Source organism: Antrostomus carolinensis, unplaced genomic scaffold, assembly GCF_000700745.2.
Source record: "Antrostomus carolinensis isolate BGI_N321 unplaced genomic scaffold, ASM70074v2 scaffold44369, whole genome shotgun sequence".
In the NCBI taxonomy this organism is placed as follows: domain Eukaryota; kingdom Metazoa; phylum Chordata; class Aves; order Caprimulgiformes; family Caprimulgidae; genus Antrostomus; species Antrostomus carolinensis.
This window is the reverse complement of record NW_010337248.1, coordinates 6954-24141: the sequence shown is the minus strand read 5'-3', so window position 1 is coordinate 24141 and position 17188 is coordinate 6954. Positions and strand designations below refer to the sequence as shown.

At 36.4% G+C, this 17188-nt stretch overlaps 1 protein-coding gene across 1 annotated transcript; it reads left to right on the top strand.

Moving 5' to 3' along the window:
• Positions 1–3088: 3088 nt before the first annotated feature.
• Positions 3089–16675, top strand: TSG101 (tumor susceptibility 101; the record flags this gene model as incomplete). The annotated part of the gene is made up of 9 exons (XM_010175119.2): positions 3089–3173; positions 5028–5093; positions 5660–5823; positions 7140–7266; positions 8950–9016; positions 10592–10683; positions 13764–13966; positions 14941–15180; positions 16352–16675. Coding segments are annotated over 9 exons (1134 nt in total), but the record flags the coding sequence as incomplete, so codon positions are not given.
• Positions 16676–17188: the final 513 nt, after the last annotated feature.

Sequence of the window (17188 nt, the reverse complement as noted above, 5' to 3'; positions counted from 1 at the left end):
ACTCGTCAGGTGAAAACTCACCTTTGTCTCCAGCAGCTTGAAGTGAAAACTTCTAAGGCGGAAAATTCAGAGGGAGTTACAGTTTTGTTTGGTGGGATTTTTTTAATCAATGTTTAATCATTGTATTTGCACAGTTTTAAAATTAAGTACAATAGGTGAGGATCTGATCAAAACTGAGGAAACCTTATTAAAGTATCTTTCACCTGCATGGAATCATAAGCAAATCTTTTATCTGCTTGAAAATGAGTGCTGAATACTAACTCAGTGTCAGCAAGTGAGATCATGTATATATTTGTATATACCTGTCGTCCCTAAATGAATTATTGCCAAGCTACAGAAGAAACAGAATTTAAGGTAGTCCCATGTCCTCTTGCCCCCACGTCCACCTATTTTATGCCCCCGATGCCATTTGACTTTATGTAGGTGAGTTCAAAGGGTAATGCACTTAATAGCTGATGAAAAATTAAGTTATTATTTCACTACTTCATATTTATTTTTCAAAAGTAGGTACATTTTCTGTTCTATAGAGGGAAGCTTAGTGATATTTCCCATATCGCATAGTTCAGTGTGTGATATAACAAAAGAATTAAGCCCTAGTTTGGGTGAATATAAGCACTTCAGTTATTTACCTGCTGTCTGATCTTGAAAAGCTTAATCTGTGATCTGTTCCCTGATATGTAAAATGAGGAGGACACATTTGCTATATGAGAATGGAGGAGGGAAAAAAAGGTTTAGAAATTAAGAATTGAAATTAATCAGTTTTAATTTCCTTTGTAGAGATCCTGAGTACCTTATATTTTCCCGAGAGATTTGACATTTATTGGAAATGCTCAGCTACTTAGTATATGAACACAAGAGAAGTTGGTCTTGTAATATTCTAGTGCTCCTTGGAATGGAAAAGAGAAATAAGCACAGAAGAGTATACTTTGTGATTTAAATAATAAACTTAGAAAAAGCTATCAGTCCCATTAGGGAAAACTTCTTCATATATAATTTTAATATACAGAACTTTGATCTTCTGTTGTTATCTGGGCCTAAGTACTGAAATTAGTAGCTGATGTAGCACTTAATTTTGCTTGTGGCAGTAGCTGGAATCTTACAATCTTGTCTCTACTAAGTAAGTAATTATTCATCACTCAGTATAAAAACTATTTGCAGTAATACTCTTTTTCTTAGTTTTAGGAGACATATGAAAATATTTTTAATTTTCAGACGTTGGACCTTATTTTTAAAAGTGCCCCAGATAACCAAGTCTAGATTTTTATCAACCCCATCAGCACCACACTCCCAGTATGTCTGCTGAGCAGGCAGGCGTTGTTTTATCTGTTCCTTGACTAAACTGACTTGAGACTCTTGTGCCAAAAGTGGAGTTAAATCCTGACCCTGAACCCTTGTGCCTGTCAGGCGCTTATGTTAGTGACAGCTGATTCTTTTTTAATAGTGATTATGCCAATCTTCTTGAGTCTATATCCTGTACCATAAGGTATGTTCCTATAAAAAGTCCCCCTCTTACTTTTTAAAGCAGCTGGTGGCGTGCTCTCGTTCTGCTGTAGTAGCACATTCAGTGGTGTGGGTACGCGCTGCCAGTCTCTGGGCTGACCCAGCCCAAATTTCATAGAGCTCCCTCTCTGTTGTAGCAATGCCTGTCACCCATTTCTCACTTCTGCTAGGTGTTGGGGAAGGAGGGAGGAATGTACCCAAACGCTAGCAGCGTTGTCTCCTCTCTCACACCCCTCCTGCACACTCCCAATCCTGCACCCCCTTTCCAGAGGAGGCTGTGATGCTTTGCTGCAGTCCTCCCGTCAGAACAGCATCCTGGCGCTGCCCTGACCCTCTGGCTGATGGAGCTCTGTGCTGGTGCCTCCCTGCACATGCAGGCAGCCCTGCTGCAGGGGTTGCTTTTCTTGTGATTTGCAGACTGACCATGTGGCCTCAAAAGCTCAGGTGCTTTTTGCAGACTGAGGTGGCATTATGGGAAGTGGCATGTTGTGTTCATCTCTGCTCATTAAATCAGAGTTATGATGCCCAGCAAGTAGCATCCTTGTCAATCTCTGTAGATAACAGGAAGAAGAATCAGTCTCTAAGCTTCACCACTCATGAGTATTTGTTGCAGCAAAGGTGACCTTTAGCTGTGGCATCAGACTTTGCTCTTGGATAATGTCTGAATTAATTTGTTCGGTTGTTGTTAACATCTCTGTGCTTTGGATATCGGACATTTCATTGTGTTGGGCCTTTAGCTTCCTACCATGGTTAAATGAAAGGATGCTGTCTATGTTTATTAAGACATCTGAAGATTGTAATTTAAAAAAAAATATATATTGCAATGCAAACATTGTCAAGGGACTATATTGTTAGCTTTCTTTTTCATGGTAGTTACCTAGAGGAATGGCTACAAGGTTAAAGAGCTGCGCCATGCGGTGAACCAGCTCTCTGTGGCACAGGAGCATCTCCTGTGTTGTCTCTGGATTATAGTTCTGAGACTTACACTCTGTAGTAGTGTATCTGTGTTTTATAGATCTGTGCTGCAGGTTACTCCCTGCTCCTGATAAAAGGAAAGGGGTGAAACCAGTATTATTGCTGATAATATTGTGCCTTCAAATGCCTGCCTTCTAGCTGATAAAATACATGAGAATACTGATCAATGATTAATAAATGCTGCAGTGCTTTGAAAAGTGCTGTGACAGATATCTGTGAGGTTCAGATCCTAGATAGCTGTGTATCAGGAATGTTCAAAATGTCACCATGTTTGTTTGGAGATGTGTTTTTAAGATCCACATATATCTCGGGTACTGTTGGTTATGGTAGAATGTGAAAAAAATGCAATAGCTTTCCCCAGATCATTTGATGTATGGACTCTTATTTAAGATTAAAAGCATCTTAACACCTGTTAAAGTTTGGTAAGTTATATAGGCAGTGTTCAGTTAAGTAGTATGAAGAAATAAATTCTTATTCCAAAATAAGAGTGGAGAAGAATGTCCATGTATCAGTGTAAACTCTCATAAATGCAGTCTGTTGGGTAAAATAAAACCAAATTAAATTACTTGGAAAGTATAATATCTAAAGTCATTCTTCCTCTTTTGTTTTCCAGTACAAGTATAGAGACCTAACTGTCCATGAAACGACCAGTGTTATTACTCAGTACAAGGACCTCAAACCTGTCATGGATTCATATGGTTAGTCTGTGCATGAGAACTTTGTTATCAAATTGTTGATATTTTAGATGTATTTGGTAGTTTTTGTGGGGAAAAAAGGAGATGAAAACTAGAAAACATAATTTGGGTTTTTCTTCTTGATCTTTGGCTTCTTTAGAAACCCAGACAGTTATTTTCTAAAATAACCTTTCTATATTACTGAGTCTATCTAATGTGCCAAGAAATGTTGCATTTTTCACAGCTTAACTTTTAAGTTAATTGCTCAGCAATGTTGTATCAGTCAGTGTCCCAAGATTGCTGCTATCTTAAAAATTCAACTTTGCAGTCATATAAAGATATTTTTAGAATTCTATTTAGAAAGAACTGTAAATCAATTAACAAATACTTAATTGAAAGTAATTGTGGCAGTCCTTAAGAGTATGAAGAAAACGGAGCCAAGTATATTGAAAATTGTTACGAGGTGTTTTGTAATGTAAATTAACGATGACAAGCACTGTTTGTTAGCTATTTTAAAGGCTCTGACTAATCTGAGTACATTAAATGAAGATATCTTGGGTCAGCTCCAGAGGCTGAGGGCATGGTTTCACAAAATACAGTCAGCCAGACTCAGCCTCAGCAGATAGCTGCTGATGTCATCCTCCTTCTGATCACCTTTTTAAACTGTCAGCTGTGGGATTCCTCTGTGAGCTAATTTATATTGCTAATACATCATCAGAGATTTTATATTCTCTGCTTTTCAAATTCTAAAACTGGATTGAGAAGTATTACAGGCATGATATGGACATGTAAAAGATATATTAGATGTAACTGAATAGCTTCAAGCCAGCAGCAGTCACAGAAATTAAAATTCATGCAGTGACTGAGGAGTCAAAAACAATAGTGAAAGGACTGCGGTTGGAATGGCAAGTTTGCATAATCATAGCCATCAGAATTCCAGATAGCTTTGAGCTGGAACAAGAAGCCCATTTGTGTTACTGAACTCTTTCTAAGCTGCCTCACTGAGCATGGAACCACTTACAGATAAGTGATACTATTTGAAGCAATGAAGCGAGCAACAAGAAAAATGGTTACATTGCTGTTGAGATAATTTTCAAGTTTGTATTAAAAAAGAAATATATACTCCCATTTAAATCACTGTGTGTTCTACCTGCCTTGGCAGAACATTGGCACCGAAAAATGTACGTGATAAGCTACACTTGAAGTTTGACTAGAAACTTTCAGGTTAAATAAAAGCTTTATTACAGAACTTGATTCATTCAGCCAGGAATAATTGTTTGGATTGAAAGGATGGGAAAACTAAATACAGCAACTCAGTAAACTGAGGTCAGGGTTCCTGTGCAGTTTGTGAACTAAGACTAAAATGTGTCAGCAAGTCAAGTGCTATGCATTTCTTCCTCGTCAGTATATTATTGTTTGGTTAAATTGCCTTTACTGAGTATGTAATAAATGCCTTTGGCCCAGTAATTTTCAGTGTTCTTGCTGACCTGTTTGTTTGGAGAAAGCATAAGGAATTCTTGGTTTTAAAATTAAGTTTGAGTTCAGATTATCTTTGTAGCAATTTGTGTGATTTGCAGTTTGTATGATTCCAACATGTTTTACTTGGCCTCTGAATGATGAAACAATTTTATTTGCAGTGAAGGTAGTTTGACAGTAATTAGTCATTAATTTCTCAGAAATGTGTTATTCATAAGAAGTTACCTGGCTGTAGACAATCATTTGCTAGTCCGTAAATGTGCAAGAGCAGAGCCTTTCAAGCTGAGTTTATATAAGTGTAACATCTGAAAACTTATGCTAATAAATAGATGGGGTATAACCTGGACAGAGACTAGTGTTGCACATATGTTTGTTTTAAAAGTACTGTTTGTTCCCTTTCAGTTTTTAACGATGGCTCATCTAGGGAGTTGATGAGCCTCAGTGGAACCATTCCCGTGCCTTACAGAGGTATGTGTTTATTATAATCTCCACCATTATCTTCCCAAATTGTATGAAAAACTATTTAGATTTGTCCTGGTTCAACTTCACTACTTCGGTGATCAATATTTTCTTGAAATCCTTTACTTGTCCAAACTGTAATGTTGTAAGGAAGTCCCTTATTTTTGCTGTGGAATAAAATTTTAATGTAGAGCATTGCTCCTCCATTCTTGTACAGGTCTGTAACATCTCTTTTCTTTTAGTACTGCATGTTTTTCAAGGTTCTCAATTGAACAAGAGCTGCAAACCATTTATTGCTGCAGCTAACAATAATTCAGATTAGAGTCTAGTAATGTTGAAGAACAAACAAAATAATGTATTAGTGGTAAATTCTAAATCAAAGTTAAATTGTTCTGAAAAATACTGACTTTGTAGCCATGTTGTGAGCTCTTTGTTGAATGTTAGTAGATTTCAGCTTTGGCTTCTGACTGTGCAGTTGAATTTACTGGGTTTAGGCATTTTTTATAAATTGAGGTACAAGAGGATTCTTAGAGGGCTGGAGTAACATTAAAAATCTTTCAAAATATCTTTTCTAGGTAACACGTACAATATCCCAATTTGCTTGTGGCTGCTGGACACCTACCCTTTCAACCCTCCAATTTGTTTTGTTAAACCCACTAGCTCTATGACAATAAAAACTGGGAAGCACGTTGATGCAAACGGCAAGATATACCTTCCTTACCTGCATGAGTGGAAATATGTAAGTATAGGGAATCCTGAAATCCTCAGATTGCTCAGCTCTGAATTCCTTTGGGTAGTTACATAATTCTTAACAAATACCATAATCCTCCTTATTTGAGATCTTAAACCATTATTGTAATGAACACAACTGCTTATTATTTGTAATGTCTTAAAGTTCAGGACTTTACATTCCGTTGCCTGGTTAATTGCATCTTTAGTTACAGTTTGTCTGATTAAACAGTGCAGCGTAGGCCTCGTTCCCTGGCAGGACACTGATTTACAGAAGGGAAATTATAAATTCTGTGAAACATCTGTGGGCTGAAATTAATGCCTGTGAATAAAATGGACTTGTATGAGCGCTTGGTCTTCTTTATGCAGACGTTGCTGGAGCTTTGAGTACGAGGATATATTTGCTTTACCAATAAATTCAGGCATTGAGCAGTGCAGGCCTCATAGAAGTTTTAACTTGTAAAGAAGATAAACTGTGCCGACAAGGTGAGAAGAGTGGTACAAGATGCATAGTTCTTTAAAAAGTGATTAACAGGAATAAATTTATTAAGCATGGGTTGTAGTTCAGCGCTTGTGTGGTAATAGTGGAAGATGGCTGCCTGGGTCAGGATGTTGGCCTTGCACAAGCAAGGGCATCATCTAACAGACACATGATCCAGAATTCATTCAGCTTGAGGGGCTGGTGAAAATAAGTGGATTATAGAGCTAAGAAAATTTGGAAATAAGATATTTAATGTGGTGCTACATTCGTGGTGTTTGTCCTTACTTTGGCAAAATGAAATCCTGCCTGTATGAAATGCAGTTATAAACTGAGAAGCCTACTTTAGCTGTATTTAAAGGAGGTTTATGCCACCCCTTAGTGGGTTACAATATTTTTTCGCTCGAGCCATTCTGAACCTGAAGAAAAGCTATATGCTGTATGAAATTGAGATGTCTGAAAACTTAGTGATCTGTACTTTTTTTCATGTTGGAGAGTGGATTTAAGTTTTTAAAAAATATTATAATCCATCATTGCACAATCACCTTCAGTCATTTATTTCCCCGCACTTGATATGGAACCATGTATTACGCAGTTTATGCTGAGTGTAAACACTACTACAGTTGTATCTTTCTATACTGTTTTGAATACCACCTGGCTGGGTTTGGAATCTGTAAGGAAATCCATAAAGGAAGTTAAAAATGCACATATATATATAGATATATTTTTAAAAGCCCCAGAAATAAAAGGATAGCTTTTGAGAGCTGATGGTTTGGTGCCATTTTGTTACTATAGTCAGTTAAACTGTTAACAAAATCAACCACTTTTTGATTTGCTTACCCTCACAGCCCCAGTCAGACTTGCTAGAACTGATTCAGGTCATGATTGTTGTGTTTGGTGAGGAACCTCCAGTCTTTTCTCGACCTACCGCTTCATCAAGCTACCCACCGTACCAGGCAACAGGCCCACCAACTAGTAAGTGGTCTTGGCTGCTGATTTCTACAAATACTTGTGTTAATATTCTAAAGTGTGTTGTTGCTCTGCACAGTTTGTCAACAAACAATGTATTCTACTGTAGAATGACTTCTGAGTTGCTGGTTGATGAATTCACCTGTGTTGTACTTGGAAGAGTGTGTGTGTGTATTTTTGACTTTTGGAAGGGAGGAAAAAATGAAGTTTGTATTTAAAAAAAAAAAAACAAGCAAACAAACAAACAAAAAAAAACCCAACAAAACAAAAAACCACAAAACAACCCCCCCAGGCCCCTACAAATAACCCATAACCTGTCAACATCCAGAGATTGTTATACAATTTGCAACTCACTTGATGGCTCCTGTGGTCACTCAGTGCTAGCATAGTTCAAGTAATTTTAGTGGAAATACTTCAGGATTTTCACATTGTTCCTAGCTACTTAGTTTCACTAGTGTAGTCTGTTTTTCCTTATTTTGCAGACATTTAGGTTTGGGGGTTTTTTTAAGTTCTAGATATACTGTTTAAGAAGAAATTAAGCCCTTATTAAAAAAATGAATCATCTGAAAGCATTCTAGGATTAAAATAGCTTGACTCTTAAAAAGTATGCTATTTGTTGTAATATTTCTAAAAATATAATTTTTATGATAGAATTGTCAGTTTTCCAAGAAAAAACTTAACATTGCTAGGACTGTTAAAACCTTAGACAGTTATATGTGCTGGTACAAATTTTTTAAAGTATTACTTCTAAATGACTTCTAAATATAATGAAGTATAACTTCTGAATTGTTAAACAACTAATCAACTTGTGAAGTCTAACTACTGTGAAGGTGCGTAAATTGTGTACATTATTTAGTGAGTAGAGAACAATGGCTACATTGAAGGGTTATTTTCTCTTTTTTCAGCTATTCTAGGAAAAAATGGAGACAGCTTTTCAGGTGTGGCATCTTTAATAACATGCCATTTTTTTTTTTAGTTCCTTAGCTGCAGATGTTTTTTCTTACGTATCCGCATTTTACTTTGTACAGCTACTTGTTGTGGATTTTTAAATCAATATCCATTTTTATCCATGCAGTGGTTAGTTAAAAGTAATGATGAAGAAAAAAATAAACATGCAGTGAAAGGTGTTCCAGCCAGTTGTTCTAAGGAATGTGTAATTGAATTCAATTACACTTCTCTCGCTCTCCCTCCAAACAGAAATACTCTCGGGAATATTTTAACCACAGTTGATAAGTAGAGGTAGCAGAATTTGCCTGTGTTTTGTGAAAATGCGCTTGGATGCAGAAAGGAAATTCTATCTGCTGAGTACCTGGAGCGAAGGTCCACTGCAGTTTAGTCCTTTATGTGTTTTGAGGGGAAGCAGCTGCCTTGGTCAGTTGGCACAGAGGTAGCTCACAACAAACATCTGCGTGTACCCCTCCTGCCAAGCCACTCAGGAGCGGCACGGGAAATGCCTGGGAGCGTCGCGAGAAGTGATGGTGTTGGAGGATGCAGGGCACATGTTATTGAGGGGGTTTGGCCATCAAATGACTTCTCTTACTCTTGTTGTTTCATTGTGCTATATACTGTATTCATTATTCAGTAATATTTTGAAAAACATCTAAGTGTAGCATAAGTACATCTCACTAGTGTGATCTTTTCAAAGGTTTAATACATATTAAAAGTATACAAAATCATTATTTTATTTAGCTTCCTATGTGCCGGGCATTCCAGGTGGGATATCTACTTATCCAGCAGGAAGCACTCCAAACCCAAGGTAAGAACCCCTTTAAACTCTCACCATTTACTTAGTAGACAGTTTCACTGAATAGTATCTAGTCTTAGTTGAATTTTCTTTTGGTATATTTGTTGTATAATTATCGTATTAGCAGTTTTTCTTTAAAAATGAGGGCTGAATTCCTGTCCATGACCAAAAGAGAGTTTGAGAAAGGTTTAGCTTTCTTAGTGTTGCTTGCTTCAAATACAGTATACTTGGCTGATAAATATATTTTGAAAATTATTACCTAACTCCCAGATGTTATCTTGCTTCACTTATATATCAGATTAGTTTTTATAACATTGATATATGACATGATACAGAAAGAAACACGTCGGGGTGTTCTATTAGCATTGTTTGGGGTAATTAGCAACTCAAAACATTGAAAAAAACAATTGCTGGATTAATACATTGACTCCAGCATAAATGTGGACTTAATTCAGAGCACTCTTAAGAGAATTTGAAGGGCACAAAATGATTGTAAAAGCTTTTAAATAATATTTTATTAATATAATACAAAAAGTATATTATATGATAGTATGGAATAAAGCTTTCCTGGAAGACTTGCAGTTCTGTCTTAGCAAAGAGTAAGATGCTGATCGCTGCCTCTTAGTATGTGCCTACATTTTTTTTTCACTTCATAATTAATTCTTTTTATTATTAATATCCTTGTGTCCTGATTTTGTTAGGAGCGTATGAGGAGTTGCTGCATTATATAATGTTTTGATTTTTAAAATATATATATTTGAAACCTTGTAAGCATTAGGAAGGTGGGGTGTTATGTTTTAAGAAGTGAAAAATGGGGATTTTGATAAGTTCTTCTGGAAAGTTTTTTCCTCCTAAATACATTTATTTAAAGTGCTCTTAATGTTTGTACAAAAATTAATAATAGAAGAAATATTTTTAATTTTTTAAATACTACAACTAATGAATGAACAGAAAGGTTTATTAGTACTGACTAATATGAGTCCTTGTTTCAATTGATAGTAAGTGTATTTTAGAAATGTGTTGTAGACTGTCATCCTGTGTATCATCTCGCAGATGTTTCAGTGAAAAAATTAGTACTTTTGTTTTCCTTCATCCTTCAGAGCAAGGCTGAGAATTCCTGAAGGATTTTCATCTTGCAACCATCTTTAGCATATTTTTAGGTTTACATAAAGTGGTTCAGCACTCATCTTTTTAATTATTCTCATATAAAAATTATTAAATTGCTCTTTGTGAATTTGTAGCTAGAATTAATTTCTTCTGGATACTTTTGGGTTTTCATATGGCAAGTTAGAAGTTCATGGCAAGATTAAGAGATTGAATGGAATTTGCAATGATCCAAATGCTTGACCAGGCAATAACTAGAGAGGGTTTCAGATAAAATGGTATCTTCTTGAATCATACCAGAAACATAAATTGTGAAAGACGTTAATGTGAACAGGAAAAGAGAAAAAGTGTAACTTGGCCTGCAATTTACCCATTTTATTTTGTAAGTAAATGTTTAACGTGGTGACCTGAAGATAATATACAGAAGATAAGATATTTTACAAATGTTACATAACATTAGTATATCTTTCTTTGTCAAAGCAGCTACCCAAACTATCCTTATCCGGGTGGTGTTCCATTTCCAGCAACCACTAGTGTTCAGTACTACCCTTCTCAGCCTCCTGTGACTACTGTTGGTGAGTAACTTTGAAAGGATTGCTCTGAAGTGAAGCTTCCCTCTATAACTGATATGTAAAGAAAGAAAAGGGAAAAAAGAATGTATTATTCTTAATTCCACCTTCCAAAGTATTGATCTTCAATTAAAAACTTTATTCAGAGGAAGAATAAAATACATTTTATGTCCTTTGCCTTATATTTTATTCAGTTAGGAACTTGGTAAGTTCCTGGATTTATGCAGTGCATTCTGTGTGCTCTATGAATATTTTGAAGAAGAGTGTGTTAACTACCTTAAGTTTTTTTTTCTCACCCTCTAACTGTAGGTGACTTTTTGTTGCATTGCTCTGTTTGTCATTTAGAAAAATGCTTTTGTGCTCATTTAATCAACTACTGGACTCATTTTATTTAGTCTTTATTTATACTTTCTTTACTCCAGAAGTCATAGCTATCTAAATCAGAGGTTTCCAATGTGCTTCGAATGAGCTTCATTTTTACTGACTTTCTTCTCCACCCTCTTCACTTGGTTCGTAATGGTTCCTACTTGTTACTTCCTTCTTTCTTCCCTTCAGCAGCAAGATCTAGGGTATTCATGTGTATCTTTTCCCAGTTTGCTGCCCTGTGCTGGCAACATACACTAACTAGTTTGGTTTCCGCTCTGCACCTGACTTCTAGTGTATGTGTAACAGGTGGGGAACACAGTGATAAAGGTCATCTAGTTAAGGAGGAAGTTGGTGCCGTAACTTTCTGGTTGGATGATTGTCCTTTTGGAGCAGCTATTTGGTAATGACTTAGACTGTTTTGTGACCTTGTTCAGAGTATCAATCATTTACAGTCTCTTGCACTATAATTTGAAAGTGCCTCCATAGGTTCTTCATTTTATGCGTGAGCTCCCTTGTTTTTTACAAACTTCCCTCCAGAACTGTGTGTATTTTGAAATTTTCATTCACACAAATGGGGACAAAGCAAATTAACAGCTTGGCAAAGGAAGGCAGATGCTTGTATTATACTCTTAACATATTTGAGGAGGTTTTCTGCTTGTTACAGAATTTGTAAACAACAATAAGTTGTATCTTGTATTCTTCTTGAGCCTGATCCTATCCTTTGTGTCTGTGTTCTTTTAGCTTTCTGAATTAGAAAAGTATTTTCTGAAAGTTGTTGGCTGTTTCAGCCGTCATCTCCACTCTGAGGTGGTGTGTCTAACATGCACACTACCAGAAAGCCACTGTGCCACTAAAGTAACTCAAACAGTACTCGGTGTTGAGGGCCTGTAGTTGGGTCCTTGAGAACTGATGTTCTCCATTGGCTCTCGTATAGGGAGGTAGTAAGAACCTTTCTAGAGAACATCAGCTTTCTCCAGTGTCTTTCTCAAACAGATCCAGTTTTGCTTTTATGTAGCACAGAGTTAATTTAAAATATAGGTATGTCCTATTGCATTTCTTTTCCTCATTTTCATCCCCAGTGAAGATGAACAGAGGTGCAATATGTGCAAAATATCATAGAAGGCTCTTCCAAGTCCTGAGTTAGATCATCTGATACCATGTTGTAATGCCAGATTTTGCAGTGGCAATTTAACATTAGACTGGTTCATTTGATGCAGCTAGGTAAAAGTCACATACCTGTTATACCAAACCTGTGATGGTTTGTCTCTTGTGCCAAATGAAATGCAAACATGTCTCTTTAATCATCCTCTATATTTACAATACTGTTTGGTTTTTTTACAGTACAGTATTGATTTTTTTCTTTCAACTGCGTATATTTATTTTCTATACAGACTTTTTTACTATGGTTTATTGTGATGGTTATTTAGGAGCATATCAGGTGCTACAACTTTAGAGTTTTGTGTGGGTGGTGGTAGGGTGTTTCCTATAGTGATCTTAGTTTGAACTGAATGAAAATACTCAGAGTAGCCTAAGTTTTTAATAATAGCTGCTTTTTCAAATAGGCCTTCAGGCTTTTTCTTTCTGTTCAATCAATTACCATTAATTACATTTCTGATGCAGTTTCTAGTTTGATGATTCTGTAAGGTCACTTCTGAAACCAGACTCTGCCTGGTAAAGGTTAAAGGTTTCAGAGCTCTCTGGATTAATGGCTATCTGCCATAAAATCTTCCCCAAGCTGGGCTAATTATGGAAGTGACAGAAAATGCTAAGGGTTCATGCTCTTTAAGAAGATACATAAAATCTGATTGACCTGGATGAAAACGATGGTTTATGTGTTCAATGACTTCTTTCCTATCTGTTGGCACTTCTATGAGAACTTTCATTGTGTTAGGTGTATTGTGATTTTTTTTTTCCCCTGTCCTACTTTACTGTTAAAGTGGGTCTTGTATAAAATCTCCCAGCGTGAAGCATCCTGGGGTGGGGAAGTAGAACTGATTTTGTGTTAGAGAATAATTCATTATGTAGAGTAAACAGTAACTGCAATCATGATAATGCTATTCTTGAAGTGAAATTAGACCTTTTTTGTTTTGATTAGGAACATGTATATTTACAATTTGCTGCCTTAAACAGGAAGTCCTAAACAGTGAATAAACTCTTTGTCCCAGATAGTTTGACTGACTGACTTGGTTTAAGTTTTACTTCTCAGTGTAGAAAGTACTGGGTTTTTTTTTTTTCTCCTTTTCATGAGAAGCAGCAATGATGAATTCCTGGGTTTGTGTACAAACCAGTAACTGACAAGTCTCAAGACAGAGTACCTGTAGGCAAATTTACTATCTCAAGCCAGCCATTATATTAATTATGGTAGAATACATGTATAGAGTATAGAGTTTGCCAGAAACTTATTATTTTAAAGACTCAGAATAGCAACATTTGTAGACTTCAGGGGAAATGGCCAGTCCATTTCTAAATTAAAGATTGTGGATATGGAAATAGTAAAGTGAATAAATACTTGTGAATTTAGTTGCGTACATCTTCATATGTTTTATCTCACTGTTATCTCTTCACTGCTTCTGAGAATGATTACAGAAACCAGTTTATTTTACTGCCTCATATTGCTAAAGTACCTACAGCAAGCCAGCCACTTTTTTTTCCAAGCTGGCTTTATACTGAAGCCAGTGTAGGACAGAGTTAACTTTATGCTTGTGAATTTTCTTGTGCAGGACCCAGTAGAGATGGAACTATCAGTGAGGATACCATTCGAGCTTCCCTTATTTCAGCAGTCAGTGATAAACTGAGATGGAGGATGAAAGAAGAAATGGATCGTGCACAAGCTGAACTCAATGCCTTGAAACGGACAGAGGAGGACCTGAAGAAAGGACACCAGAAACTGGAAGAGATGGTAACTCGCCTGGATCAAGAAGTGGTAAGCTGAGATGAAACACTGCTCTGTATCTGAGTATTCCAGTGAACAGAAGCGTGTAATTAATTCATTATTAAACATGATAGAAATATCAAAGCTTCCCATTAATTGCTTTTTAAATACATATTCCCTTTCCAAATTGCAGTCCATGTGTTCAGACTGAAGCAAGTCAGAAACAGCAGTGACCGTAAGATGCATTGTCCTGCATGTATCTTACAAATGTCACTGTTCAGTAGTAGAGGAACAGTGTTATTTCTCCCTGTCCTCCCCGTGAAAGATGTCAGCGGTGTGAGATTATTTCATAGTCGTGTCTCAGTTTCTGGGTGCTAATGTGGAACAGCTGTACTGGAGAACAGTGTCTTAGTGCAGAGACACTGATTTTAGTCACAGCCTCCTCGTATTACCTGCAGACTTTTCGTTTTCTAGACAAGACTCCCTCCTATGCTCACAAATTCCTGCAGTTTTTCATTTAGGCCTGACACTTTCTACTTAGTCTGTCTGCTCCTTGCATTAATACTCAAGAGTAAGATTTTTGGGATTGATGAGCAGTTTCTGGAACCAGCTCAGTGCTCAGATAATGGTTTTTAAAAAATAATTAGAAATTATTAATAAAGACTAGAGAATAGGGAATAACATTATGTTACCATCTAAATCTGTGATGTGCCCACTTGAAACGTAGTGTGTAATTCTAATCTTTCCTGTCTTGGAAAGCAAGGACATAGTAGGACTGCAGAAGGCTGTTAGCATGCCTTCTCTACAGTTACAAATTGGTCATGGATTGACATGATCTTTTGTAAAATGAAAGAATCTGAAATCTATAGACTGGTAGCTCTTTCTGTTGTAAAAATCCTAATAGTGATGAGTAGAGAAATAAAGAATCAACTGGCATGTCTACAAATCTTTTGTCTTGACAGTTGTATCACAAGAATTCAGCTCTTGAGACCTAAGAATTAAATAAACATCTTAATTGTTTTTAGGCTGAAGTTGACAAGAACATTGAACTTCTCAAGAAGAAGGATGAGGAGCTCAGTTCTGCCTTAGAGAAAATGGAAAATCAGTCAGAAAATAATGATATAGATGAAGTTATTATTCCTACAGCGCCACTTTACAAGCAGATCTTGAACTTATATGCAGAGGAAAATGCAATTGAAGACACCATCTTCTATCTTGGGGAAGCATTGAGACGTGGAGTCATAGATCTAGATGTCTTTTTAAAGGTAAGTTTCTTGGGATGTTTTTAAGATGTGTATTTTAAATGTATTTAAATATTTTGAACTCTTTTGTTCAGCTTATGAATGTTAGTGATTTCTTCACTGAAGAGGATCCTGTAAGAATATGAATACTTATATGTTGAAACATAAGATTTTAAAGAGGAATTTCAGAATTAAGATAAAAGACCAATTTTAAAAGCATTATAGATATGAATTCATTTATCCTTAGGTGCCACAATGTCAACATAAGCTTTCTGTTGGGCTTGCATCCTAATTATGGAGAAATCAACTTTAATGGTGATTGGAGTATTCAGACAGCTTTTCACTTGCAGCAGATGCTTCTGCTGAAGCAGCCAGTCAAGGTTAAAATCATTGGGGGGGGTGGGAAAAGCCAGCTTGTTTTGTGTCTCTAGCAGAGACCACCTTAGATCATTTGTTGTCTTTGCTGTCTTTAATGCTTAAAGTTTTCCTAATGTCTGAACTAATAACCTTCCTGTATTTTGAACTTATGTGCATGGCCATGGCACATGAAATAAAAACAGATCTGTTCTTATTTTGAAAATATTAAAAACACTTTTTCATGTGGAATAAAACTACACAAAAATTGTATGTTGGAGTAGTTAATGTTGCTGTTGGAGCTGGAAAGATTAGTGTGCAGAAGTGTTAATAGTCTGTACTGGGGCTACTGGGTAACAAGAGTTACTAGTCCTTCCTTTTTCTAACAGTTGAGGTTACTCCCAGGTTACCACTTAAGCTTTGCTTTTAACATCCAGTGTACAATGCACTATGTAGAGACATGTTACTTTCTTCTTATGTAGCTTGCTAGTTCTGTTTATCTACTGTTAAAAGAACTGTTCTCTGCCCCCTGAGAAGTGCATTAGTCTGAATTCACCTTGGAGTACATATTACTACTTTTCTCTTTGATAAGAATACGTGCAGCATTAATAATTAAAATAACAAAAATACACTATAGTGATTGCATTTCATAGCTGTCTGCAAGTCATTTTAAGCCAAGGAAATGCCATTTAGTAGACTAATGCATTTAGTGTTTCTAAAAAACTAACATCCTGTTTGGGTCATGGAATGTGTCATGCTTTGAAAATTTGTATTGCAATATAATTAAGATTCCATCAAAACTTTCTCAATAGCCAACTGTTCTTATTCTTTCTTTCTGCAGCATGTACGTCTTCTGTCTCGTAAGCAGTTCCAGCTGAGAGCATTAATGCAGAAAGCAAGGAAGACTGCTGGACTCAGTGATCTCTACTGAATTCTCAGACTGTAACTGGGAAGTTAGATTTCCTTATGAAGCAGACATTCTCTTGATATTTCTCTTAATCAGTAGGTGCCCAGAATAAGTTATTACATCATTCAAGTGTAAGATATTTTGAATGAATAATATATTTTCTTTTTGGTAAAGACTAGCTTTTATTAATGCACTTTCTATCTCCTGTAATCTTTGTGCTGGTGGACTTAACGCTGAATAAAACTTGTTGCATATTTTCTTCCTCTACAGAACTGTGTACGATGCACTTTCTTTACAAACAGGCCTGGCTTATGCAGTGTCAGCTTAACGATATTTTCATTTTACTTCTGAGATTTGGAAGACATTTCAGTGTCCCAAACTGGAAAAATTCATGTTTCAGTATAACTGACCTTTGTTATGACCAATGAAAGCTGGAAATTCCAAATTTCGAGGCCCTGCTGTTTGACCTAGCCATTGACATCCAAGGATTGTTTTCCTGAAGTAAGCTTAGTAACATCACATTGACTTGCCTATTCTACCATCAGATCATGGTCTCAGTGGAGCATACCTTGTGGTGCTTTAAGAAGCCTTGCCTTGATGTGTATTGCATTTTTCCACTAGAAAATGCTAGGAAAAAGGCAGGCTGCTACAATATGTGTTGCACTACCTGCCAGGCAGGTACACACCAGAATGCCACAGGAAGCGTGGGCTCTGGGACAGAGCTTGCATTGACAAGCCTGGTGGTTAAACACTGCACTTTCTGCTAAAGAG